Source organism: Salmo salar, chromosome 01, assembly GCF_965601325.2.
Source record: "Salmo salar chromosome 01, fSalSal1, whole genome shotgun sequence".
Classification (NCBI taxonomy): Eukaryota; Metazoa; Chordata; class Actinopteri; order Salmoniformes; family Salmonidae; genus Salmo; species Salmo salar.
In genome coordinates, this window is record NC_138291.1 from 43347402 (window position 1) to 43375188 (window position 27787).

Below are 27787 nucleotides of genomic sequence, written 5' to 3' on the forward strand. Positions count from 1 at the left end.
CACGCTCTTGCAAGTGTAGCCTCGTATTATAATTTCACCAACCTCTATTATATTCAATTGTATTATATTCTATTTTCTTTCTTTCATTTTACATCAGGCTTTTTTTCATCAATGAAGATCCAGATATGACAGCGTTGTAGAAGTTGTTGCATAAGCATACTGTTGTGTGATGATAACATGCCTCCGCACAATATCATGTGTGCTTTGATATGAATAACCATAATAAAAGCTAAGCATTAGATTTGTAAGAATAAAATACTTGAAAAGAGCATGAAGAGGATGTTAAACACTGCTCATTTCGATTTGGAGCCAATCCCAAACAATTACATCTCAACCTCTAATTCTTGCCACTTGAACATTGCTTATCTATAAATAGGTATTAGGAACGGGCATATGCTAGGTTTTCTCACATGTTGCTTACACCTATCTGGTTGTGTATGTATTTTCAGAAGTGCAACGAGCAAATCAACAAGAAACTAGGAACAGAGTCAAGAGATTTGGTTTGGAACTGGACCCTAAATTACACCCGCGCAGGGACTTGTGGGAGTGAGTCATATAGCGATGACGTTGCCATGCACAACCGGTCAGTATGGTATTTCCTTTTAGCTAGCTTTTTCAAAACAATCAGAGAGGACAATGTTTCGTGTGTAGCTCGATCTGCCTATGATCGCAAATGGAAATCGAACGGTCTGAACGGCCAGCGGCTCAATGTAGTTAGTAGCTAATATAGCTAGCATAGTCTTGTGTGTGTTGATGTCGTTCTCGCCAGTATTCTGTCCAGTAGATTCCCACCGCTCTTTCGTCACTACAGGATGCTCAAGCTGTTCGGAGCGCTAGTCATTGTGGGACTAGCGCTGGCGTGCTTAGCTTCCTGGGTGCTGGAGAGCTATGACACCTCTTGGCACCCCAAACGGAGTGTTCGGCAGTTCAACGCCGGGGATGGAGAGGAGGCTAGTAGGACATGTCTTCCTCCGTATCCCGGCGGCGAATTGGATAACATATTCTGGTTCGTGCAGGTGAGTGGATCCAGCTGCTAAGTCGGATTTGCTAGCTAACTGGCTAACTAAGTGTTGTGACTGTCAGTGTTAATTGTCACTCTCAATTGTCAGGGTGACAGCTGTTAGCAAGTAAGTAGCCCAATGAGTAGTAGTGGTCATGTAAAAATCGAAACTGAATGGGGTCACAGTCCAGTCATGCATGGCACCAGCCAGCCATCAGGTTTTAAACTTTGAACCCAGTTGTAACTAGTTAGGTAATAAGTCATATTTTTGTTGACTAGAGAGGATGTACCAAGTGGAATATCTTGTCAAAACGAGCTAGATGATGCTCTAGGTTGTGCTTTTAACCCCTGAATTATGTCCTGTACCCGCACAGGTGTCTGACATTCATATCAGCCGATTCCATGACAAAAAACGAATTTCAGACTTTGAGAAGTTCTGCACTGATACCGTTGAAGTGATCCAACCTGCTCTTGTGCTCGCAACAGGTACGTCGGCCATTGCTTCTTGCTCATTAGTTTTGTAGCAGCCCCCAAACATTACAACAATAGCAGCCATGAACCTGAAGTGAGTTATTATTTCCCTCTAAGTCCCTCCGTCTGTCCACCTAACAGGAGACCTGACGGATGCGAAGACCGAGAGCAAGGTGGGCTCCCTGCAGCATGAGGTGGAGTGGCAGGCCTATCACGACATCCTGAAGAGGTCTCGGGTGCTGGAACGCACCAAATGGATTGACATCCGCGGAAACCATGGTCACTAATAGAATATACCTCCTCTAATATTCTCTTACACCTCATGATTTCTAGAATCTCCCCCAAAATTGTGAAGATCCTATGAACAGGATTGATAGATTGGTATGGAATTGGGTCGTAAATGTCTAGAAATGTGCGAAGCCAGTCAGTTGAATTGGAAGGGTTGAAAGGGTTTTTCGGCTGTCCCCATAGGAGAACCCTTTTTGGTTACAGGTAAAAAAATCATTTTTGGTTCCATATAGAACCCTCTGTGGAAAGGGTTTTACATTGAACCCAAAATGATTCTACCTAAACCAGAATGGTTCTACCTGGAACCAAAAAGGGTTCTTCAAAGGGTTCTATGGGGACAGCTGAAGAACCCTTTTAGGTTCTAGATAGCACCTTGTTTTCTAAGAGTGTAGAATATGTAAAGAATCCACACACCTACAGATATGTGCATTCTTTGTGAATTTTACCTCAAAGCTGAGCAGTCAGGCCCTTCACTGCTTAATGCCCCTCCATTGATATTGAATTACAAATGCTATTAGAGTTGAAACAAGAAATCTCCTACAGCCTAACTGTCCACTACAACCTATTGTTGAAGACGCTTCAAAAGAACCTTTCTCTGGTTGACATTAGTTCAGTACAGAATAGATCGTAACAGCAGGACATTTAGGCTAAGTGAGTTCCTGTGGTTACTGGTAAGGATAGATGTTAATCAACAGGATGAGGGAATTAATAACAAGGCTAGATACCTTTGCCAGAAGATGGTATGTTTTCATTATGTTTTGCAAGGTCTCTCTTACTTAGCTACATTCCTGTTTTTATTATGTTTCTTACAGATGCCTTCAATATTATTTCCTTGGATAGTGTCAACAACTACTACAGGTCAGTGTTCACTCTTGCCTGCTATATCTGGAATGAATGTTGTTTACATGTGTCAAAGACATACAGTAGGCCCTTCAAACTCAACTCTGGACCTCGAAGCCAGTTCCACTGCTGGACCTCGAAGCCAGTTCCACTGCGCTTTTTCATTGTTCCCCTCTATTCAGGGACTGATTTAGAGGGTGCAATTAATTATCAGGTAGAACAGAAAACCAGCAGGTTCCGGACCTCGTAGGGTAAGGGTTGAATACCCCTGCAATATGACAAGTGTCACTGTGATTCATGTTCAGAGACTCGTACTAGCAACCAGCTCTCTAAGCCACCAGTGTAGCTAGTGTGAGTGAGTTGCCTCTCTGCGTTCGCTTGTCTGTGTAACATGAGCACCAGACTTATTGACATTGATTCTAGCTATCTGAGCTAGATATAAAGCCATCTAAAGCCAGATATACAATTTACAAGCTGATTCAAATGATCAAAGCTTGATGATTAGTTGATTATTGGAATCAGCCGTGTAGTGCTAGGGCAAAAACCAAATCGTGCACCCCTCGGGGTCCCGAGGACCGAGTTTGGGAAACGCTGCTCCACAGTATAAAGACAGTTTTTGTAGCTCACTCTCTTTTTGAAACACAGTCTCTCATAATATGACATCTGTCTTGTGTCCGCATGGTAATTGTTGAGGTTTGTTACTTGTCCGTTTTAAATAAATATGTTCTCCGCTTCTCCATCATAAAACAAGGCAGAGGTGTTGAGAGCAACATGCACACCACACTGTATCCAGTCACGAACTCGGCCACACAATAATGATGCCTGTTTTTATTCCCAGGAAGTACTCAGCCAATCAGAAAGTTGGATCCTTCCACTATGTCCACAAGACTCCATTCGGCAACTACTCCTTCATCTGTGCTGATGCAACCATCACCCCCGGACCCAAGCGGCCATACAACTTCTTTGGCATTCTCAACCAGGTACAGTATGCCCCCAACCAGCTTAACACCAGCCTGGTCCCAGATCTGTTTGGCTTTACAACAACCATGTGAGTTGGCTATACAATACAACACAAACTGATCTGGGAGCAGGCTAGCGCAACACAGCTAAATACTTTTCCACCCTACTCTGTCATTAATTTAAACATAAGACTGAGACATTAGTCTATTTGCGTAATATTTTTTTTATGTCCTTATGCAACACCATACATTACAGACTCAGATGGACCTGTTGGCATCCTTCAGGACTGAGAGCCACAGCAGCAACCAGACCATCTGGTTTGGCCACTACACCACTTCAACGGTCATCTCCCCCGCTCCAGGGGTGAGAGGCGTGATGAGGTAACAGAAGTGTGTGTGTGAGATGAGGTAACAAAAGAATGTTTGTGGGTTTCTATAAGCCTGTCTTCATGTTAGTCTGCCTCTCTAATTTAAACACCCTCTAAAAAGGCTTTGGATAATTAACTAGTATACTGTTTTTGTTGTTATAACAGTTCTGACATAGGTCAAGGTATAGTTATAACATAGTTAATAGCATAGTGGAAATGGTAAAAGTAGGTTCCGGAAGTCCATTCAATTATATTTATTGCCAACGTTTTTTGGAACAAGCTCATTCTTCAAAGCACTATTGCAACAGTGTCAGAACGTTATACAGTCGTGGCCAAAAGTTTTGAGAATGACACAAATATTAATTTTCACAAAGTCTGCTGCTTCAGTGTCTTTAGATATTTTTGTCAGATGTTACTATGGAATACTGAAGTATAATTACAAGCATTTCAAAGGTGTCAAAGGCTTTTATTGACAATTACATGAAGTTGATGCAAAGAGTCAATATTTGCAGTGTTGACCCTTCTTTTTCAAGACCTCTGTAATCCACCCTGGCATGCTGTCAATTAACTTCTGGTCACATCCTGACTGATGGCAGCCCATTCTTGCATAATCAATGCTTGGAGTTTGTCAGAATTTGTGGGTTTTTGTTTGTCCACCCGCCTCTTGAGTATTGACCACAAGTTCTTAATGGGATTAAGGTCTGGGGAGTTTCCTGGCCATGGACCCAAAATATCGATGTTTTGTTCCCCGAGCCACTTAGTTATCACTTTTGCCTTATGGCAAGGTGCTCCATCATGCTGGTAAAGGCATTGTTCGTCACCAAACTGTTCCTGGATGGTTGGGAGAAGTTGCTTTCGGAGGATGTGTTGGTACCATTCTTTATTCATGGCTGTGTTCTTAGGCAAAATTGTGAGTGAGCCCACTCCCTTGGCTGAGAAGCAACCCCACACATGAATGGTCTCAGGATGCTTTACTGTTGGCATGACACAGGACTGATGGTAGTGCTCACCTTGTCTTCTCCGGACAAGCTTTTTTCCGGATGCCCCAAACAATCGGAAAGGGGATTCATCAGAGAAAATGACTTTACCCCAGTCCTCAGCAGTCCAATCCCTGTACCTTTTGCAGAATATCAGTCTGTCCCTGATGTTTTTCCTGGAGAGAAGTGGCTTCTTTGCTGCCCTTCTTGACACCAGGCCATCCTCCAGAAGTCTTCGCCTCACTGTGCGTGCAGATGCGCTCACATCTGCCTGCTGCCATTCCTGAGCAAGCTCTGTACTGGTGGTGCTCCGATCCCGCAGCTGAATCAACTTTAGGAGACGGTCCTGGCGCTTGTTGGACTTTCTTGAGTGCCCTGAAGCCTTCTTCACAACAATTGAACTGCTCTCCTTGAAGTTCTTGATGATCTGATAAATGGTTGATTTAGGTGCAATATTACTGGCAGCAATATCCTTGCCTGTGAAGCCCTTTTTGTGCAAAGCAATGATGACAGCACGTGTTTCCCTGCAGGTAACCATGGTTGACAGAGGAAGAACAATGATTCCAAGCACCACCCTCCTTTTGAAGCTTCCAGTCTGTTATTCGAACTCAATCAGCATGACAGAGTGACCTCCAGCCTTGTCCTCGTCAACACTCACAGCTGTGTTAACGAGAGAATCACTGACATGATGTCAGATCTTCCTTTTGTGGCAGGGCTGAAATGCAGTGGAAATGTTTTTTGGGGGATTCAGTTCATTTGCATGGCAAAGAGGGACTTTGCAATTAATTGCAATTCATCATAACATTCTGGAGTATATGCAAATTGCCATCATACAAACTGAGGCAGCAGACTTTGTGAAAATTAATATTTGTGTCATTCTCAAAAGTTTTGGCCACGACTGTAAATACTTAATAGCACAGTTATAGAATCCAGTTAGTTAGTTGAGATTTTTGTACCACATGTAATTGTTACCTATGCGTGTGTGTAGCTCGGCTGTAGCGTACCTGTGTGGTCACCTACACACGCTGGGCGGCCTGATGCCTGTACTACACAGCAGACACGCTGAGGGCACCCTGGAACTGGAGCTAGCCGACTGGATGGACAATCGCAGGTAAATCTTTATACACACTCGCTCACTCACTCAGGCTCAAACAAACACATTCACCTTTATTTGTGGTCGGTTTTAAATTGTGCTACCAATAAAGTTTAAACACAACACTGATATATTCCTTTTCTCTCTCTTTCTCGGTCATTCAGTCCCTCTTTCTCTCCCAATTTCTTTCTTTCTTTCTCCCCCTCTCTTCAGGTACAGAGTGCTGGCGTTCGACCACGACCTGCTGAGTTTCATGGACCTGAAGTTTCAGCAGTGGCCTGCAGTACTCATCACCAACCCCAAGGAGGCGCAGTACCTCCATCCTGGAGTGGAGCCACTAGGGAGAATACAAAGCTCTACCCACATCAGGTGTCCCCTCTGTGTGTGTTCTCCTCAACCCTAAACCCCATGCCATGACCTCTAACCTACACCACCATACAGAATCACCATCACCCACACATATACCATCTATCTCTATCTCTCTGTTCCATAAAAAGATCACCCTTTCCACACTACTCTGCCGAACTGAGCCGCACTGGTTACACATCCACCACAGTTGCTGGAACTGTGCTGGACAGGGTAATGTGAAAAGAAAATATCGGAACCAGCACAGTACAGTTTGTGTCAGCACACTCGTGTGAAAAGGTTCTTTATCACCTACAGTTGAAGTGGGAAGTTTACATATACTTATGTTGGAGTCATTAAGACTCGTTTTTCAACCACTCCAGACATTTCTTGTTAACAAACTATAGTTTTGGCAAGTCGGTTAGGACATCTACTTTGTGCATGACACAAGTAATTTTTCAAACAATTGTTTACAGACAGATTATTTCATTTATAATTCACTGTAGCACAATTCCAGTGGGTCAGAAGTTTATATACACTAAGTTTACTGTGCCTTTAAACAGCCTGGAAAATTCCATGGCTTTAGAAGCTTCTGATAGGGTAATCGACGTCATTTGAGTCAATTGGAGGTGTACCTGTGGATGTATTTCAAGGCCTACCTTCAAACTCAGTCCCTCTTTGCTTGACATCATGGGAAAATGAAAAGAAATCAGGCAAGACCTCAGAAAACAAATTGTAGACCTCCACAAGTCTGGGTCATCCTTGGGAGCAATTTCCAAACACCTGAAGGTGCCATGTTCATCTGTACAAACAATAGTACGCAAGTATAAACACCATGGGACCACGCAGCCGTCATACCGCTCAGGAAGGAGTCCTATATTGACATAACCTGAAAGGCTGCTCTGCAAGGAAGAAGCCACTGCTCCAAACCGCCATAAAAAAGCCAGACTACGGTTTGCAACTGCACATGGGGACAAAGATCGTACTTTTTGGAGAAATGTCCTCTGGTCTGATGAAACAAAAATAGAACAGTTTGGCCATAATGACCATCGTTATGTTTGGAGGAAAAAGGGGGAGGCTTGCAAGCCGAAGAACACCATCCCAACTGTGAAGCACGGGGTGGCAGCATCATGTTGTGGGGGTGCTTTGCTGCAGGAGGGACTGGTGCACTTCACAAAATAGATGGCATCATGAGGATGGAAAATTATGTGGATATATTGAAGCAACATCTCAAGACATCAGTCAGGAAGTTAAAGCTTGGTCGCAAATGGGTCTTCCAAATGGACAATGACCCCAAGAATATTTACAGAGTTGTGCCAAAATGGCTTAAGGACAACAAAGTCAAGGTATTGGAGTGGCCATCACAAAGCCCTGACCGCAATCCCATAGAAAATGTGTGTGCAGAACTGAAAATACGTGTGTGAGGAAGGAGGCCTACAAACCTGACTCAGTTACACCAGGTCTGTCAGGAGGTATGGGCCAAAATTCACCCAACTTAGTGTGGGAAGCTTGTGGAAGGCTACCTGAAACGTTTGAGCCAAGTTAAACAATTTAAAGGCAATGCTACCAAATACTAATTGAGTGTATGTAAACTTCTGACCCACTGGGAATGTGATGAAAGAAATAAAAGCTGAAATAAATCACTCTACGATTATTCTGACATTTCACATTCTTAAAATAAGTGGTGATCCTAACTGACCTAAGACAGGGAATTTTTACTTGGATTAAATGTCAGGAATTGTGAAAAACTGAGTTTTTAAATGTATTTGGCAAAGGTGTATGTAAACTTCTGACTTCAACTGTATCTCCATACCACAAAGTTTCTCAACAATGTTTCATTATGGCTCACCTGTCTCTGCTGTTGTGTGTGATAATCTTCCCCTATCATCCTGTATTCTAACCCTGGTCTCTCCGGTCTCCTCAGGATCCTGGCCTTCTCTGATGCCCCGGTCACAGCAGTTCACGTCAGCGTGGACGGGGTGGAGATGGGTAAAGGCCAGTCTGCTGGAGGTCCTCTGTATGTGGTGCCGTGGGAACCCTCGCTCTACCTCACTGGGCTGCACACTGTCACTGTCAAAGTGAAGGTTGCACAACACCTATTACCTTTTTAAAAAATGTTTTACCTCATATCTTCTATTATATAGACATTCTAAGAGGTTGTCAAATGTTTTAAATAGTAGTTCAAAAGTTATCCAATGTTTTCTCAGATCGCTACCAGATGTTTTGTTACTAGTTCAGGTGATGTGGCATCTCTTATTCTGTGTGCGTGTTTTTGTGTTAGGACGCGGTGGGGCGGTCGACTTTCCGAGAACAGCTCTTCACCCTGGAAGAGGACCTCTCCCCTAGCTTTGGTTTCTTCCAGTCCTTCATCCTGCTCACTGACCACTACATTCTGGTAAGAAGACAAAGAAGAATACTTTGATTTTCCTGTCAGACTTGCGATTCGAACGGGCGACCTTCCAGTTGACCCGCCGTTCTCACTGTACGTTACTTGCTGAACCAACCTCAAGACCAAAAGGTCTTCTAACGTTTAACCACGTCTTCACCAGGTGTGACTAGCTGTGCTCTGTGGGTTATAGACCTACTGTATAAACGGTCCTGTCTGTCCACAGGCCCGGGTAGCCTTTGTCGCAGGGATGCTGCTGAATATTGGAGTGCTGGTGGCGTTCAGGTTCATGCCTCTGCCCTCTGTCAGAGGTGAGACACTCCTGTCACATCAACCTTGGTAGTATCAAGCTGGTTGTTACCTGTGTGAAAATTGCCATAGTTATTGTTCTCAGCCATCCTATACAGTGAAAAAAAGGAGGATTTTTGCATATATCATTCCGCTCATGACCTCATGTTGATAAATACATGTATTGTCTGTAATACGCAATTTGTTGTCTGTAACAACTCTTTTCGCCAATGTAGTTTAATCTTACCTGTTTTCCTGTGTCTCCCAGTGTCTTCAAGTCTGTCCTCTTGTGCCTGTCTGTCCCTGCACCTGGTCAGTAAAGCAGACACTTTCTACTACTCTCTACTGCTCTTCAACCTCTGCACTGCCTTAGGTGAGTTTCCTACTGGGTCCAGACGACAACCATCCATTAAACTTCGTCTCTTCACCCTGTCAGCCGGTCTCAACTTGCTCCCTTAGGGTTAGGGCCAAGGGGAAATACGCCAATTAGCACTGACTGTGTGTCCCTGTCTACTCACCCTCTGTCTCTCTGCAGGTCCCTGGTTCATAGGAGAGTTGATTGATGGTCACAGTGGGGCTTGCTTTGCCTTCGGAGTGGTTATCGACGGACACTTCCTCGAGGGAAGTCTCACTTATGTTGTTGGGGTTGTGCAGGTGAGGCTGGCATTTAGTCAGGATCATTATGAGATGATATTGAGATACGGTGGTCATACATGCTCATGACAGGCCTTAGTGCATTATAACTGCATTATAATACATCATGCCTGGTGGCTTTTAGTAAAGTTCTACCAGATGTATAAAAAAGGGGGAGACTTTAAGGCCGTGGTCCTTTTTCCCTTAAAGTGTTACCTGTAGTTGACAAACACTTATCCATGTTTCTTCCCTCCATTTCCCAACAGCTGCTCTTCTTCAACATGCCTCTCACCTGTTACCTGTGCTGGAGCCTTCACCTGCGTAGTCGTGGTAACTCCTTCCGCTCACACTTCTTGCGTCCGGGCTATCGGTGGAAGACGCTGGGGGTGCATACGGCCATGTCGCTGCTGCTAGCCTGGCAGGGATACTCTTGTTACTTCCTGCTGGAGACATATGGACCTCTGGCCTTCTTCCTGTCCCCAGTCCGCACGTGGGCAGTAGGGATCGCCCTGCTATTGGTCTACCGCGCCTGGAAGGGCCCCGCCCCATCTCCATGACGACAGCAAGACAACCACAGCCTCTTGACAGTTGCACTTACTTTCTACTGGGCGATTCTCTTAGTTATGGCAAACTACATTGGCTCTCTACTTTTCTATCCCATATTTCAGAGTACTCTTTTGTGCAAAGTTGTTTCTCACTCTCCCTTCAAAGCTACTTTCCCCTCATGATCCTATTTCCCACATTTTTAAACAGTTTAAAAGTAGTTGTTTCATATGCATGTTAGTGTATTGCATGTGTAGACCCCACCCCTATACACAGTCAGCGCTATGAAGGTGTTGGTACAGTGAAGTCACTAGTTTAGTGTATATATTGTGGATAGAATTGATTGTTCAGCCAATATGACTGCTGTTCCTCAGAAGGCTGATGTAGACATTGAAGAGTCTCTCGCCGCTGTATTCTGCTGTGGTAAAACGTATGTATTAGTTGCCCACTTGACTTGTAGCAGTTATTCAATTCAAAGTTTTGCCTCGGCCAACTGACATCACCACTGCCAGAGGATACGTAAACAGTCCTGCTCTGGCAGGTTTTGTATTTGGTTATTGCAAACTAGCTAAGATATCAGCTGTTTCTCAGGAATAGGAGGACTTGAACCAAAAACAGACTGACGACCCATTTTTTATATATTCAATATTAGCTCAGTGGTGAATCTATCCACTTAAAGCATGTTAAACAATCAACACTTGTGATAAATGAATGTTAAATAATAGCAAGGGTGCAATGACCTGAGATTGTGCTGGTTTAATTTGTGGTTATTCTCTATTGAGAAGTTGATTTGGGCAGCTTTGTGTTAAGTATAGAACACATTTTGGGGAGTTTCAGACCAGCACTGGGTGCTCGACTTAGACTGTAATTGGTGCAGGAGCTCAAGCAGTAGAAATGTTGAGGTGTCAGTACTCTGCTCCGGTGATCTCCTGCCAAAGTCAAGCACTACTCTGGACTATCAGGGTTGGGGTCCAATTTCTACATTGAATTAAGAAAACTGGAATTTCAGTTTGACAAACGACTCAATTTTACTGCTAGTACCGCCCACAAGCAATGTGACATGGCTTCCACACCAAGGGTTGAAGTGTCTCGTTTTACCATCATGTCCACGTCCCATTGACCTCACTTCCCCTGGGATGGGATCTTCAGTCAGGGAGTTGTGGTTCTCTATAGAAGATAAAGTTGGTATTGGTTCTATGTATCAGAGTTCATTAGAGCATCCAAGTTGCCCAATGCTGATTATGAAGTGGCGATTTCATGACTTGATTGTCCAGAGCTGTACTTTTTATTCATGTCAGCTTTAACACCAGAATGTGAAGGGTTGGCTCAGTTTCACCAGCACTTGCCCCAAGCTAAGTAGGTAGCCTGGGTGCCAGTGTGATATTTTGCCAACTCCATGTCAGGCCAAACATTACAATTCCATAAGGACTTTGCATGAGAGCAGAAATAAATGGCACCTGGGCAGAGCATAACCACTACTTTGATACGTTTGCTGTACTGTTACTCATAAAATAGATTGTGGCAAGTGTAAAATCAGATACCCATTTTCAAATTGATAATTGAAAAGTTTAGATTTTATTAATGGTTTATAGTGCTGTGAAATAAATTGTTTAGTCAAATGGAATCAGATCTAAGACTTCCTTGAATTCTTTGCAATTTAGCATGTTGATAATTAGACTGTCACAGATAAGTTAAGTATTTTACAAATGGTACAAGTAAAGAGACATGCAGTACAGTGTTGTAACTACAAATAATTTTATTCAGTCCATCCAGTTATTGTCAGTATAGAAAGCAAAGGCAGGAAGTAGTGTAAACAACAAAAAAGCTTGTGATTCCAGTAGCTTCTGATGGTGCCACCAGGGATTTGAATCAATCTGATATTTTAATGATCTGTTTACCAATGTTTCCTCCTTTCATCATGGAGCAAAAGGCCACTGCAAAATAAAGTAAAGCTCAATTCTCAGGTTTGTGGTAAATTGATTTTAAGACAGTCATTTAAGTTCAACTACACAATTACCATCGACACACTTACCTCCCATATTCTCAATGCCATCTACTACTGTCTCCAACACCTGAAGGGAGAATGGAGGGACAAAAATCAGTGCAAAAGAATTAAGGTACTCAGATATGAGCCTCTCGCGCAGGGGGGGGGGTTAAGCTGAGGGGGAAGGTTGAGTAACTACTTCTGGCAACATGGCGCCACTTTGTTCACCATGTGCTCAAAAATCTTTTGTATTTTACCAGTCTGTGCAGTTGGTCCTTGTGGGTCAGAATTAGAGAAAAAAAATATCCACAGGAAAGTATAATTCAACCAACTTTTTAGGAGCGCCTGTAGGTATATGGTTCTGTCGGCTTGTATCTCGATGCCGTCACACGTAAAGCACACTATGTAAACAATAGCTGAATGTAAACGAACATTGCTGACCGAAGCCAATTTCCTGTCAATCAGCTGGAAGCGCTTGAGTCGTATTGCACCTCACCTGAGGTGTATTCATTAATCGGATTCCGTTGCAAAATGTTTAATCTGTTGCGAAAATACAAAGACAAGCGTTCTGAAAGTCGTTTTAATAACACTTACCTTTGGATAATTTGTCTCAATTTCCACCCACCTAAGGACGAAAATCAGCTGACCAAAAAAGGTAGAGCAAGTGCAAATTAAGTTTATGCAACATTTTGATTTGTAAAGGGGCCGTTAGGAATTTTTTACCCTATGTGTTAGAGAAGAGGGCGGATGGAGACTTCCACACTCAGATTTGAAAGCTAGCAAGCAAGCAATGTGCAGGCTTCAATCAGAAGAAAACAATCTGACTTGTCAACTACTCTGATTATGTGACTCAGTTGATCAGTCAAATCAGAAAAACCTGAAAATATCAGATAGTGGCCACTGACTTTGGTATTCGATCAGTTTGGTGTTGAAACCCCCCCAAGTAACAACCTTAAATGCAGCATCATGTTGGTAGAAGTTATTTTATGTGCATAACCTCCCTCACGAGAGAGGTCTACTCTAAAAAGATTTAAACTTCAGAACTTCCAAGTATACAAAACATCAAGATTGCCTTGCCTTGATCTGCCCCTCTCTGACCCACTGACTGAGCTGGATTATGCCGGCTTCGTGTTTCTCCATGTAGTTCAGCACCATGAACCGCTCCCTGGTGGGATAGAGTAGAGCTTTCTAAACAGATGCAGACTGGGCCAACAAGCAGCTCAGGCATCTCAAACATGTTAGAACTGTTTACAGATTTGTAAACTGTATTACCATTTTATTAATGACTACATTAAGTATACCATAATGTAAAGTACTACTGCAACTCCAAATGGTCCTTCAGTTATCTGTGAGACAGACCATTGAGTACCTGGTTATGTTTTTACTTTGCAGTGCCTCCTGAGTCTCATCACAAAGAGGTGGTGGGTAGGGCACGTCCTTGTTGTACTGGGAGATCTGTCCACAGAGGATCACGTGACCATCATTGTTCATCTGGAGATGAATGAAGGGATTTGTGTCAGTCACTATCAGGGTGGACAGCAAAAATGCCACATACTGCAGGGCCCCCGCCCCACCGTTTCATTTGTTTTAACAGTAAACACCTGATTAAATTAGTCAAAGGCTTGATGATTGACTCAGGTGTGAGGAGGGTTGGGAATTAAGGTCTTTAAGATAATTCTTGCAGGAACATGGTGTGAGCCGTTGTCTTTACACTGTACCACTCAGATGGTGTGTGTCCCACCCTACCTTCGGAAGTAGTGTGGGAGACATCTTAGAGATTTTAATCTAGAGCCGTCTCCTCACGAGTACCTCTCATGGACCTAGTTTGTTGTCAAAGTAGTGTAAAGAAGCCCTTAAGCCTTGCTTACATTGGCAGTTTGAAGTGACCGAAATTCTTTTTTGCGTATCCTACCGAAAAGCGTTCTTTCCTGCAGTCTGAACAGACACATTGGATAGGATATTTCAAGCCACATGTCAAACCACTCATAGGTTATTTGAAGTCAGAAACAAATCAGATTCCTGGCCATGTGAATAGTCAAATCTGATTTTCCCTGTGTTTGACTTTTTTGGCATCTTGTTGCTTGCTAGATACTCTGTTGAGAAGAACATGTGGTAGCCAACTAGCATATTGTTTACAAGCAAATGAGTGAATGTCCTAGAAAGCTAGACAGCTAACGTTACCTAGCTAGCTAAATGCTGTGGCTAGCCCAAAAGGACTAGGATAATCTTACCCTTTCAGGCTTTAAATTTTTTCTTTTTTTTTTTTATTAAAAGTGTTCTTGCACTATGATTTTGAAACGCAACTGGAAAACGTCCACGGCAGGCACTGTCGTCACAATCTTGCTACATAACTTCCGAGTGATGGGAAACAGGAGCACCAATCATCCTACACTACTGCACACACCTGTTGTTACTCTAACTAGTGTAGCCATTTCAGCAAATGATAGCCGTCTGAACACACAAATCAAGTACTATATAGTTAGAGAACATTGAACAGAACAAGGCTAGGTCAATAACACAATTTCAACAAATGCAGATAGAACCTTAGGATATTGAGAGATTGGGACTGTCTGCGTAAAGATGCCTAAAGACAGTAAAACCTGCTTACCTGTGCTATTACAGCATCGCTTATGGGCCCTCCCACATTGTCAAAGTAGACATCCACTCCATCAGGACAACTCTCTTTCAGTGCTGTGGCTACGTCCCCCTGACGGTAGTTTACTGCTGCAGAGAACCCCAGATCCTCCACAAGGACTCTGCACTTCTCATCAGACCCACAGATCCCCACCACCCTGGTACAACCATCCACACGGCCAATCTGGGGAGCAGGAGGAACACAGAAACCCTGGTAGTCTTAAATTCATCTCTCGCGTCCCATCTCACCTCTTCCTCATAAAACGCATTGATGGAAAATGTCAGAGGGACCTTGGAACTCAAGTGTTTTGGGGCAAGTATAGAGAATTTGAGGATAGACAATTGACAACCACTGTATTCAAAGAGACCATACTATGTTTAACTAGATCAGGTTACTGTAACATGCTTGTGTTTACCTGCCCAGCTATGGACCCACAAGCCCCTGCAGCTCCACTGACCACCATGGTCTGATTGGCTCCTTCAGTCACATGACCCTTCTCTCTAACACCCAATAGTGCAGTGAGGCCAGGCATGCCAACTGCACCCAGGAAGTAGGATATGTGTCCATCAACCAGCTGTGGCTCAACCTGTAGAAAACTTAGATAATTTTAGAAAAAAAGTCCAAGAACATAGCTATACTGTACAGGCTCCTTCCTATATAGGCACGATTTCAGCAACTATGGTGGATCTGCTCATCTCAGTAGTATGAAAAGGGCACGACCGATATACTTAAGCAATAACACCCTGGGAAGGGGGGGGGGGGGTGGTCCAGTTGAAGTTTACCAATACATTTAAAAACTCAGTTTCACAATTGCAGACATTTAATCAATAAAAAAAATCCCTGTCTTAGGTCAGTTAGGATCACCACTTTATTTGAATGTAAAATGTTACAATAGTAGAGAGAATGATTTAATTCAGCTTTTAATTCTTTCACATTCCCAGTGGGTCAGAATTTTACATATTAATTGGAGTGTACTTGGTAGCATTGCCTTTAAATTGTTTAACTTGGGTCAAACATGTCAGGTTACCTAACAAGTTTCTCACAATAAGTTGGGTGAATTTTGGCCAATTCCTCCTGACAGAACTGGTGTAACTGAGTCAGGTTTGTAGGCCTCCCTGCTCGCACACGCTTTTTCAGTTCTGCCCACACATTTTCTATAGGGTTGAGGTCAGGGCTTTGTGATGGCCACTCCAATACCTTGACTTTGTTGTCCTTAAGCCATTTTGCCACAACTTTGGAAGTATGCTTGGGGTCATTGTCCATTTGGAAGAACCATTTGCGACCAAGCTTTAACTTCCTGACTGAGGTCTTGAGACGTTGCTTCAATATATCCACATGCCATATATTTTGTGAAGTGCCCCAGTCCCTCCTGCAGCAAAGCACCCTCACAACATGATGCTGCCACCCCCGTGCTTCACGGTTGGGATGGTATTTTTTGCTTGCAAGCCTCGCCCTTTTACCTCCAAACATAACAATGGTCATTATGGCCAAACAGTTCTATTTTTGTTTCATCAGACCAGAGGACATTTCTCCAAAAAGTACGATCTTAGTCCCCATGTGGCTTCTTCCTTGCCGAGTGGCCTTTCAGGTTACGTCGATACAGAGGACTTGTTTTAATTGTACCCGTTTCCTCCAGCATCTTCACAAGGTCCTTTGCTGTTGTTCTGGGATTGATTTGCACTTCTCGCACCAAAATACTTTCATCTCTAGGAGACAGAAAGCATCTCCTTCCTGAGCAGTATGACGGCTACATGGTCCCATGGTGTTTACTTGCGTACTATTGTTTGTACAGATGAACGTGGTACCTTCAGGCGTTTGGAAATTGCTCCCAAGGATGAACCAGACTTGGAGGTCTACAATTTTTTTTTCTGAGGTCTTGGCTGATTCCTTTTGATTTTCCCATTATGTCAATCAAAGTGGCACTGAGTTTGAAGTTTGGCCTTGAAATACAGCCACACCTCCAATTGACTCAAATGATGTCAATTAGCCTGTCAGAAGCTTCTAAAGTCATGACATTTTCTGGAATTTTCCAAGCTGTTTAAAGGCAGTCAACTTTAAACTTCTGACCCACTGGAATTGTGACAGTGAAATAATCTGTCTGTAAACAATTGTTGGAAAAATCACTTGTGTCATGCACAAAGTAGATGTCCTAACAGACTTGCCAAAACTATAGTCTGTTAACAAGAAATATGTGGAGTGGTTGAAAAACAAGTTAATGACTCCAACCTAAGTGTATGTAAACTTCCGACTTCAACTGTATATGGCCAATATACCACAGCTAAGGGCTATTCTTAAGACAAAAGAGTGCCTAGATACAGCCCTTAGCTGTGGTATTTTGGCCATATACACCAAACTCCCGAGGTGCCTTATTGCTATTATAAACTGGTTAATTAGCACGTGAAAAAAAAAAAAAGAAAACATTTGTCATACCTGTGGTATACGGTCTGATATACCACAGCTGTCAGCAAATCAGCATTCAGGGCTCGAACCACCCAGTTTATAATGTAGGATAGATAAACTGGTGGATATATGATAAACTAAGCCTACCTTCTGTAAGAGCTTTTCATCCATCAAACATTGTGTCTGCCAGTGCCAGTTGAACGAGGTGACCATGTCATCCACAGAGAGGCTTTCGCAGCGGCTTAACTCCACCACCCCGACGCCTCCACCGTCCACACACTCCGACAGACCCCATGGAGCCAGGTACTCAGCACCTGTGTCGTCGTTCATGCGACATCGCTACAAGAGACGAATATGGAATGTCATTATGAACAGTGTAATTGTTTAGGGTACCTTACCCATAACTTACTGGGCACTTGTGAAAGTAAAATGTATGTTTGTATGTCTATAATTGCATTTCATGCAGGTGTTAGCCATGCTCACTTATTGGACACATCTTTACATAGCCTATATAAAATGGGAAACTTATCATAGGTCACTAATGGTCCCATTTTGTTAATTTCATGCACATTTGATATAGTCAGCAAAGTGCAGACAAATTTCAGCTTTTCTTTCCAGCCATGCATCACCATGTAAGGGTCAACAGACAGGAAGAGGGTCCGGACAAGGACTTGTCCTTCTTTCAAAAAAGGTCCTACAATCGCCTCTTCCACGCGGAAATGACCAGGGACTGGCTCTTCATCAGTCCCTGTAAAACACAAACAAAGAAGAGCCATTTGGCCTACTTATGTGGTTGTTGTGTAGTCTATAGTTTGTCTCTGTACATTAAACTTAATTAGTACACTATATATTGGGTTATGGTCACATGGATGGAGCATAGGCACACCAGAAATATTTAAAGAAATTAGAGATAGTAAACTCATTGGCTAATGAATGGAGGAATGTATAACAACCCTCCCAGCATACTGTCGACCAATTGCGTTCACGTCCCTTATTAGAAAGTCAGGGTATGTGGTGCTTTTTAGACAACTCGGAACTTCAGAGTTAAAATGTGCATGTTTTGTTGCGTAGAGCTGCCCATTGGTTAATTCTGATATTTTCCAAGTGGAAAACTCAGAGCTCATCTTGCTACTTCATGCCTAATGTTGGGTTTTTGAGCAAGTGCCCAATTTACTCCTTGAAGGAGTACACTTGGATTTGAGTCGAGAACGAAAATGATCTGGTGTTCCAGAACAGAACCGTTAATTTAAAATCTTGAGAACCAGTTAATGTTTTATTAACAAAAATATCCCTAATAGGATATATATATATATATAAATAATTCGGTGAAGTAATAATTGCTAGTAATAGTTTAAAGACATTCCAATTCACGTCATGATGTTCAGCACTTAAAGCCAATCCCCATGTCCAACGCTCTCACTCTGCCCACCCGTCAAATATCATTTGCATTTTGCGCCTTCACTTAGTTGACCAATCAAACATGTAATCAACTCTTACCAGTTCAACAGCAAGCGGCTCTAATTGGGGGGGAATAAATTAAGTGAATGTAATGTTGATTTCACAGGTTAAATTTACGAAAATGGGACGTTACTTTTTTGTTACGAACTGGTTCACAACTTTATTTTCTTGTCGGAACAAAACAAAAACCCGGGGGGGGGGGGGGGGGGGGGGGGGGGAGGGGATCCTGCTCGGGACGGAGCAATTGGAAAATAATTTAGGTTCCAACCCCCGGTCATAACTGACTTTTTGAAGGAGGTTAGGGTAATTTATGCATCAGGTTATGATAATTAGGTTCGCTAAAGTGCTAAACGAGACTCGATTATGCAAACGTTAACGTCACTGACATTAGCGGCATCCCTTCTAGACATGACCAGTGCACTAGTTACCCAGAATGACCCTGAATACATTGTGTGGTCCATTGGCAACGCACACACTTGGCGTTAATACGAATCCAAGTTTACAATCCTCATTTTCTTAAAATATTTCTGGCCACACAAGTGACCCCGGAAGTGAGGATGCACGGGTATGGAGAATTTAAACCCTTCATTCCTTAAGAGTATTGACACACCAGTACATCAATCTAAGTAACAAAAAAAATCTACATCAACATCTGGCAGCATGGGCTGCATCTCAATCCACCACAGCCGCCTATATCAACCTTCAGCATCTGCGGTGGAAGGTGGCCGAGCTACAGTGGTGTTTGTCAGACCATGAGACATCCCGAAAACCTGTCTCTTCATGAAAATGTCTGTAGCATCTGAACGGTTTGGCCTACAAACTGTTATGACCACTCTGGAAAGAGTTACGAACAAGATGGTGCTCTCAGTTTTGCTCTACAACCCCCACAAGTGTCACGGACTCGTCTGAAAGTAACCATACAAAACAGGAAGTATGGAGGTAGTTTTATGAAGAAAAAGGGGTTAATTATGGTCAAAAAATAATATTTCCTGAGATTTCTTATTGGGATGGCAGGTAGCCTAGTGGTTAGAGCGTTGGGCCATCAACCAAAAGGTTGCTGGATCAAATCCCTTAACTGACAAAGTAAAAATCTGTCCTTCTGCCCCTGAACAAAGCAGTTAACCCACTGTTCCCCAGTAGGCCGACATTGTAAATAAGAATGTTCTTAACTGACTTGCCTAGTTAAAGATTAATTTGTACCTAAAGGGGTACTAAAATCCCAAATCCATGGTAAGATTTTAAAAACAATTCCATAACATTTCTTTTTTTGGCTGTCTTTTCCTTATATGAATGTGTTTCTATGGACTATAGTAGTAAAGCCCCTACACCCTTAGACTGGGGTTATTTGTCATATGCGCTGAATACAAGTGTAGATTAAAATGAAATGCGTCAAAAGAAAACAATGCCGTTCAATTAAAATAATATTTTTTTTTTAACTAAGAAGTCAGTTAAGAACAAATTCTAAATTACAACTGCTTTGTTCAAGGGCAGAACGACAGCTCCGGGATTCGATCAAGCAATCTTTCGGTTACTGCCCCAACCCTCTAACCACTAGGCTAGAGCACAACTGGTCAGGAACCCTGTAAAACCGCAGCCATTCCCTCTAACGCCATTACATAATCTTTGATCGTGTTTACCGTGCTCACCTCGCATTGGAATTTCGCGTTTACGTAGCCAAAGGGCAGGCAGATGACTATAATGAGATTGTTCAGTCTGAAATAGCAATAAACATGAACAATTAGCAAGATATTTGACCGGATGTATAAGTGTGAAGCATCCGGTTGGGGTTTCCCCTCACTACCACATATGGTGATGAGGAACCCCAGTGGCCGACAGTAGGAGAAGGATTTTGGCCAACATTCTGCATATTCTCTCATCGATTAAACATTTCATCTCCATACAGTTCTGTTTCCAAAACCATCATTCTAAAAATAGCGTTCAGGAACGCAAGGGCGAATTGAGATATTGCACACAGGCACTTCAGAGCAGGTGTTCCCTAACGGAAATATGCAAATAAAACGGGCCAATAGGATCTCACTACCTCGTACTTGGCTCTGCCCACCTTGTTTTTCCTGCCCACTAAGATTAATTTGACGACTCAATATCGCCATCTGCTTGCGTTTGGACTAGCACCTATGCTAATTACATCTATCTGTATGTAAATATTGCTGTGTTTTTATCTTTACAGCTAATAAAATGGGCAAGGGGACCCAACCAATGATGTCCGTTTGGAAACCGGTTTGTTTTGTACGCGTTTATTTGCTATCCTACCCTTACAAGAGTTGCAGTCAGGAACTTTTGACGAAGTTATGCTGCATTCACGTGCTAGTTGGAACTAGGACAATTTCAACATACTAACTGCTTGAATGCGGCACGTGTTTAACTACAACCAGATAGCAAGTTGTACATTTGAGTTTAGTTCCGACTTGGGCGTGAATGCCGCATTAGTCGTAACGCCATTAATGCGATGCTAATCATTGACCAGTCGTTTCAAAAAGTTAACTATCTCCATGCATACACTTGCTAGGGTACAATGACCGCTATATGAGAATTATAAAATGTATCACATAGCTGAGAAGTCTACACATACCAGGTCGGGAGTTAAGCACCACTCTCTGCACAAGCAACATATTCTCCCGTCAAAATGGCAGAAGTAAACGTTGTTTTTATTTAAGTCTTTCTTCTTCGATGAGGTTTAATGGCGGTTGGCATCCAATAAATGTTGCATCACTGCCACCTACTAGACTGGAGTATAACTCCCTTATACTGAGCTTAATTTTTTTCACAACAACAAAAAATCAACAACAAAAAATGTTTTTCTACAAATACCCTACCATCTAATAATACACTCACAAAAAAAAAAAATGACCATACTCCACTATACCGCTCTGCAGCTGCCACCACAACCTCTATTTTCTGCGACTTACAGTACAGTTGATAACCATTACTATAAATGCCAAAAATCAAATCTTACTGAAACATATATCACTTGTTGGTGTTTCCCTCTGTACTGGTACAGATCTACTACTCACACCACTCCTCTCAGGATCCCTTCCCCTTGACCCATCTTCCTCTATTTTCTTCACTACCTCAGCATATGACAACTTCTACACTACTCTAAACCTGGAAACCTCAACCTGCCTCTCGCGCACGGGACATTTCTGATCATACAATTAACACATACCACTACTTTCCTCAATGCTACAAGTTCCTCTGTCTCATGCTTCATTTGTCCATTCAATTTTGTGTTTTGTCCTGTATACTTTGTAAATTAGTAATTAAGATGAAAGTAATGGAAAATGTGCACAATTATCAATATATTATCGATATATTGTTCACTAGTTATCATACAAAGAATAATTAAAAGTATTCTAGTAGATATGATGTTTTTTTGCCTAAAGGTCAACAAAATTTTTTGGTGTATACCCTATCATTTATTTCACTGTACAACATTTTCTTTCTGTTGTGTTGCAATAAAAGGGGATGCACTCAACTCAGGAGCGCTTCTAGTTCAAGAGTGGCCAATCAGCTTAAATCCAATCTTTGTTCCATATTGGACATACATACATAATTCCCAGTACATTGTGTCAGAGTAAAAGACTCAGGAGAACTTCTAGTTTCCAAATCCACAGAGTTTACACCCAGAGAAGCATCAGTGCTCATTTTGCAGATACATAGTGGCCTATCAGCTGAAATGCAGTATGTTTTTATACTGGACATAACGTTACATATTTCACAGTGCAAAATGATTTTGAACAAAAAACCAGGTTATATAAAATGTTGCAGGACATCTACTGCGGTCAAACAGCTTAATGTAGGGTGCCTGGACACTATACAGCACAAATATAGCACTGTACAGGAAAAACTATTGATTGTTTGTGTCCATAAAACCAGGGTCCAGTCTGCACTTTTGTTCTGTCGCTTTAACTGTTTACTAACTGACTGACTAATTACAAAACAATAAATTAACTACTTTAGCTTACTCTTTGTTTGCTTCCAGTGTGAAACAAAACACCATTCTATACTAGTCTTGCACTCTTGGCTTGCCCTATATTGGAGGTGACAAATTCTGACTATTAGCAGGTGATTAGGTGAGAAGCTAACTGCTTAAGTGAAACACTGGAAACAATCTGATCAGTAGATGGAGTGTTAACTGACTGGTATACCTGTAAATGACCCACATTATCCTAATGATGAGAAGGCTGCAGACTTCACCCATTTAAATCAGCCAGCCTTACTTGCCAAAACGTGCATCAGGTCAAGTGTTCTGGCTAGACGAATAAAATATATTTTTTGAGGGCGTATTTATATATTTTTTACCTTTATTTAACTAGGCAAGTCAGTTAAGAACAAGTTCTTATTTTCAACGACAACATAGGAACAATGGGTTAACTGCCTTGTTCAGGGGCAGAACGACAGATTTTTACCTTGTCAGCTGGGGATTTGGTCTTGAAACCTTTCGGTTACTAGTCCAACCCTCTAACCACTAGGCTACCTGCCGCCCCAAGTATCCCAGTAAGATCGTGTTGCTACAGGTTAGTATCACCCCAATCATCACAATTTTTTCCTTCTTAAAATGACATGGAAACAATGTTGATTCAAGCAGTTCGTGCCCACTGGGTTGATACCCATGAGATGTAGAGGATCTTGCATATTATTTGAAACTTCTGTTTTACTCTTGATCAATTTCACAAAAAGAATTTGATTAATTCAATTCATTCTAATATTTGTAATGAATAAGCTTTTTTGAACAAATAGCATCTCTCGACTTTTTGAATAAACATAATGTTTGTTTGTAGAATGAGTGTACACTTTGTGGATTTGGAAACTACAAGTGCTCCTGGTATAAGGGCACAAGGCGAGACCCAGATGCAGACACAGGAGGCAGATGGTTCGAGTCCAAGATGTTTATTAGCAATCCAAAAGGGGTAGGCAAGAGAATGGTCGTGGACAGGCAAAAGGTCAAAACCAGTTCAGAGATCCAGAGGTACAGAATGGCAGGCAGGCTCAAGGTTAGGGCAGGCAGAATGGAGTCCAGAAAACAGGCAAAGGTCAAAATGGGGAGGACTATTAAAAGAGAATAGAACAGTGGGCACACGGGGAAAAAAACACGCTGGTTGACTTGAACATACAAGACGAACTGGCACAGAGAGACAGGAAACACGGGGATAAATACACCAGGGAAAATAAGCGACAACTGGAAGGGGTGGAGACAATCACAAGGACAGGTGAAACAGATCAGGGTGTGACACCTGGGTAGAATTACTGTGATACAAGGTACAGAAAATTGTGTACTTTGCAATATGTACACTATATATACAAAAGTATGTGGACAAAGCTTCAAATTTGTGAATTCGGCTATTCAGTCACATCTGTTGCTGACAGGTGTATAAAATCGAGCACACAGCCATACAATCTCCATAGAAAAACATTGGCAGTAGAATGGCTTTACTGAAGAGCTCAGTGACTTTCAACGTGCCACTGTCATAGGATGCCACCTTTCCAACAAGTCAGTTGGTCAAATTTCTGCCCTGCTAGAGCTGCCCATGTCAACTGTAAGTGCTGTTACTGTGAAGTGGAAACGTCTAGGGGCAACAACGGTTCAGCCGCAAAGTGGTAGGCCACACAAGATCACAGAACGGGACCACCAATTGCTGAAGTGCCAAGTGCGTAAAAATCATCTGTCCTCAGTTGCAACACTCACTACAGAGTTCCAAACTGCCTGTTGAAGCAACGTCAGTGTAAGAACTGTTCGTCAGGAGCTTCATGAAGTGGGTTTCCATGTCCGAGCAGCCGCACACAAGCCTAAGATCACCATGCGCAATGCCAAGCGTTAGCTGGAGTTAGACTCTGGAGTTGGACTCCATTGGACTCTGGAGCAGTGGAAACGCGTTCTCTGGAGTGATGAATCACGCTTCACCATCTGACAGTCCGACGTATGAATCTGGGTTTGGTGGATGCCAGGAGAATGCTACCTGACCCAATGCATAGTGCCAACTGTAAAGTTTGGTGGAGGTGGAATAATGGTCTGTGTCTGTTTTTCATGGTTCGGGCTAGGCCCCTTAGTTCCAGTGAAGGGAAGTCTTAATGCTATAGCATACAATGACATTTTAGACAATTCTATGCTTCCAACTTTGTGGCAACAGTTTGGGGAAGGCCCTTTCCTGTTTCAGAATTCCTATGCCCCTGTGTGAGGTCCATACAGAAATGGTTTGTCTAGATCGGTGTGGAAGAACTTGACTGGCCTGCACAGAGCCCTGACCTCAACCCCATCGGACACCTTTGGGATGAATTGGAAAGCCGACTGCAAGCCAGGCCTAATCCCCCAACATCAGTGCCGACCTCACTAATGCTGCTGTCCCCGCATTAATGATCCAACATCTAGTGGAAAGCCTTCCCAGAAGAGTGGAGGCTGTTATAGCAGCAAAGGGAGGGGGGGGACCAACTCCATATTAATGCCCCTGACTACTGTAGCTGGAAATGGCTGATTGTTAATGGTATATTTACATAGGTGTACAGAGGCCCATTATCAGCAACCATCACTCCTGTGTTCCAATGGCACATTGTGTTAGCTAATCCAAGTTAATCATTTTAAAAGGCTAATTGATCATTAGAAACCCCTTTTGCAATTATGTTAGCACAGCTGAAAACTGTTGTCCTGATTAAAGAAGCAATAAAACTGGCCTTCTTTATACTAGTTGAGTATCTGGAGCATCAGCATTTGTGGGTTTTGATTACAGGCTCAAAATGGCAAGAAACAAATAACTTTCCCCTGCAACCGGGCAATCTGTCTCTAACCAGAAAAGATAGAGGAGTGGGAGGCCCTGGTGCACAACTGAGCAAGAAGACAAGTACATTAGAGTGTCTAGTTTGAGAAACAGATGCCTCACAAGTCCTCAACTGGCAGCTTCATTAAATAGTACACGCAAAACACCAGTCTCAACATCAAAAGTGAAGAGGCGACTCCGGGATGCTGACCTTCTAGGCAGAGTTCCTCTGCCCAGTGTCTGTGTTCTTTTGCCCATCTTAATCTTTTCTTTTTATTGGCCAGTCTGAGATATGGCTTTTTCTTTGCAACTCAGTTGGTAGAGCATAGTGTTTGCAACGCCAGGGTTGTGGGTTCGATTCCCACGAGGGACCAGTACAGAGAAAAAAATGTATGAAATGAATGAAATGTATGCATTCACTACTGTAAGTCGCTCTGGATAAGAGCGTCTGCTAAATGACTAAAATGTAAATGTATGTTGTAGTTCTAGTTTGTCTATTTCTAGGTTGGGGTTTATTGGGTTGACCTTCAATTGGAGGCAGCTGGTCCTCGTTGCCTCTAATTGGAGGTCATATTTAGTAGGGGTGTTTCTCATTGTTGTTTGTGGGTTATTGTCTTTTGAGTAGTGTGTTGTCCTCTCTGCGCCACGGGTTGTTATGTTCCTATTTTCAAGTTATTAGTGAATTGCATTCAGTTTCACTTTTAATAATTATGTGGAACTACGAAAAAGCTGCATCTTGGTCCGCTCCTTATAACATCCGTGACAATGGGGGTGCCACAGGGTTCAATTCTCGGGCCAACTCTTTTCTTTGTACACATCAATGATGTCGCTCTTGCTGCTGGTGATTCTCTGATCCGCCTCTACGCAGACGACACCATTTTGTATACTTCTTGCCCTTCTTTGGACACTGTGTTAACTAACCTCCAGACGAGCTTCAATGCCTTACTATTCTCCTTCCGTGGCCTCCAACTGCTCTTAAATGCAAGCAAACTAAATGCATGCTCTTCAACCGATCGCTGCCCACACCTGCCTGCCCATCCAGCATCACTACTCTGGACGGTTCTGACTTAGAATATGTGGACAACTACAAATACCTAGGTGTCTGGTTAGACTGTAAACTCTCCTTCCAGACTCACATTAAGCATCTCCAATACAAAATTAAATCTAGAATCGGCTTCCTATTTCGCAACAAAGCATCTTTCACTCATGCTGCCAAACATACCCTCGTAAAACTGACTATCCTTCCGATCCTTGACTTCGGCGATGTCAATTGCAAAATAGCCTCCAACACTCTACTCAGCAAATTGGATGCAGTCTATCACAGTGCCATCCGTTTTGTCACCAAAGCCCCATATACTACCCACCACTGCGACCTGTATGCTCTCGCTTCATATTCGTCGCCAAACCCACTGGCTCCAGGTCATCTGTAAGTCTTTGCTAGGTAAAGCCCCGCCTTATCTCTGGTCACCATAGCAGCACCCACCCGTAGCACGCGCTCCAGCAGCATTGGCGAAAATCTGATATCAACTTTGGAGGGGACAATTACATGAAATTTTCTCAAGAGCAATTCCTGAGGGGGATACCAAAAGTAGTGCTGTAACACATAGCCTACATTGTAATATGGTAAATGTATATTGAGGAACCAAAGAAATAAGGTGTTTGCCGTACTCCTAACTACCGGTACCCAAAACTACACAACTACTCACAACAGCAATACCATTGCCTTTAACAAATCTTAGTTCAGTCACCAGTTTAAGTTGAGAGTGTGGGTATCCATGGCATTTTCCAATTATGTTCCTATTTTACAAGTTAAAAAAATTGAGAACCTTTCATAATGTTGCCAAACAAAGACTCAACAAACTTACCTGAGACTCCCTGTCTCTGCCAGTCTGTCCCTGCATATCTGTCCCCAACTCTGCTGTCTGTGTGCCATCTGTTGCCTGCTCTGCCTAATGACATCATTGTGAAACATTTCCATTAGAATTTCATTTCTTTCTTATGAACATTTTATCAACTAGTCTTTGAGATATTAGGCTACTAGGGTTCTTACTATGCGTTTTGGTGTATTGAAAAATACTCTGATGTCCGTCTTTTATTTTTCAGCCATTTTTCTACCTGGCTGGCTGGCTACACACACAGTGTGTAGGTTATTTACAGTAGGAGATGGGCTTCTATCATATTCAATCATTCTATTTGGGCTTCGATCTAAAAGGTAGTTAGCAAATGTGAAACGGATTAAAATGACAAGAGTTGACAGCTGTATGAGTTCACCATTTACACAACATATGCTGCAACCTTTTGTAATTTTAACAGTTTGTTTCATATTGGCTGGCTTCCAACAATAGCTGAATT

General features: G+C 42.6%; 2 protein-coding genes across 6 annotated transcripts; one reads left to right on the forward strand and one right to left on the reverse strand.

The window, feature by feature from the left end:
• The first annotated feature begins 485 nt into the window (after window positions 1–485).
• Window positions 486–12154, forward strand: tmem62 (transmembrane protein 62). Of its 2 annotated transcripts, none has more exons than XM_014195426.3 (15): window positions 486–583; window positions 812–1016; window positions 1375–1486; window positions 1613–1750; window positions 2572–2617; window positions 3438–3579; window positions 3815–3939; window positions 5892–6014; window positions 6161–6376; window positions 8266–8425; window positions 8623–8736; window positions 8954–9038; window positions 9284–9388; window positions 9551–9669; window positions 9915–12154. In XM_014195426.3, exons 1-15 carry the CDS (start codon window positions 573–575, stop codon window positions 10203–10205), a joined length of 1992 nt encoding a protein of 663 aa, XP_014050901.3. In that variant the 5' UTR covers window positions 486–572; the 3' UTR covers window positions 10206–12154. The 2 variants fall into 2 exon arrangements, with proteins under 2 accessions (XP_014050901.3, XP_014050896.3); XM_014195421.3 differs by having other exon boundaries at window positions 488–583; window positions 6210–6365.
• ptgr2 (prostaglandin reductase 2) lies at window positions 11746–21319 on the reverse strand. 4 transcript variants are annotated; one of them, NM_001140807.1, is made up of 9 exons: window positions 21259–21299; window positions 17840–17958; window positions 17358–17549; window positions 15226–15396; window positions 14784–14993; window positions 13545–13666; window positions 13253–13340; window positions 12224–12263; window positions 11746–12125 (listed from the first exon to the last, which is right to left on the reverse strand). In NM_001140807.1, exons 1-9 carry the CDS (start codon window positions 21296–21298, stop codon window positions 12061–12063), a joined length of 1047 nt encoding a protein of 348 aa, NP_001134279.1. In that variant the 5' UTR covers window position 21299; the 3' UTR covers window positions 11746–12060. The 4 variants fall into 4 exon arrangements, with proteins under 4 accessions (NP_001134279.1, XP_045572775.1, XP_014049530.1 ...); XM_045716819.2 differs by having other exon boundaries at window positions 11930–12125; window positions 15226–15406; window positions 21259–21309; XM_014194055.2 differs by lacking the exon at window positions 21259–21299 and adding an exon at window positions 20315–20423 and having other exon boundaries at window positions 11930–12125.
• Between the last annotated feature and the right edge of the window lie 6468 nt (window positions 21320–27787).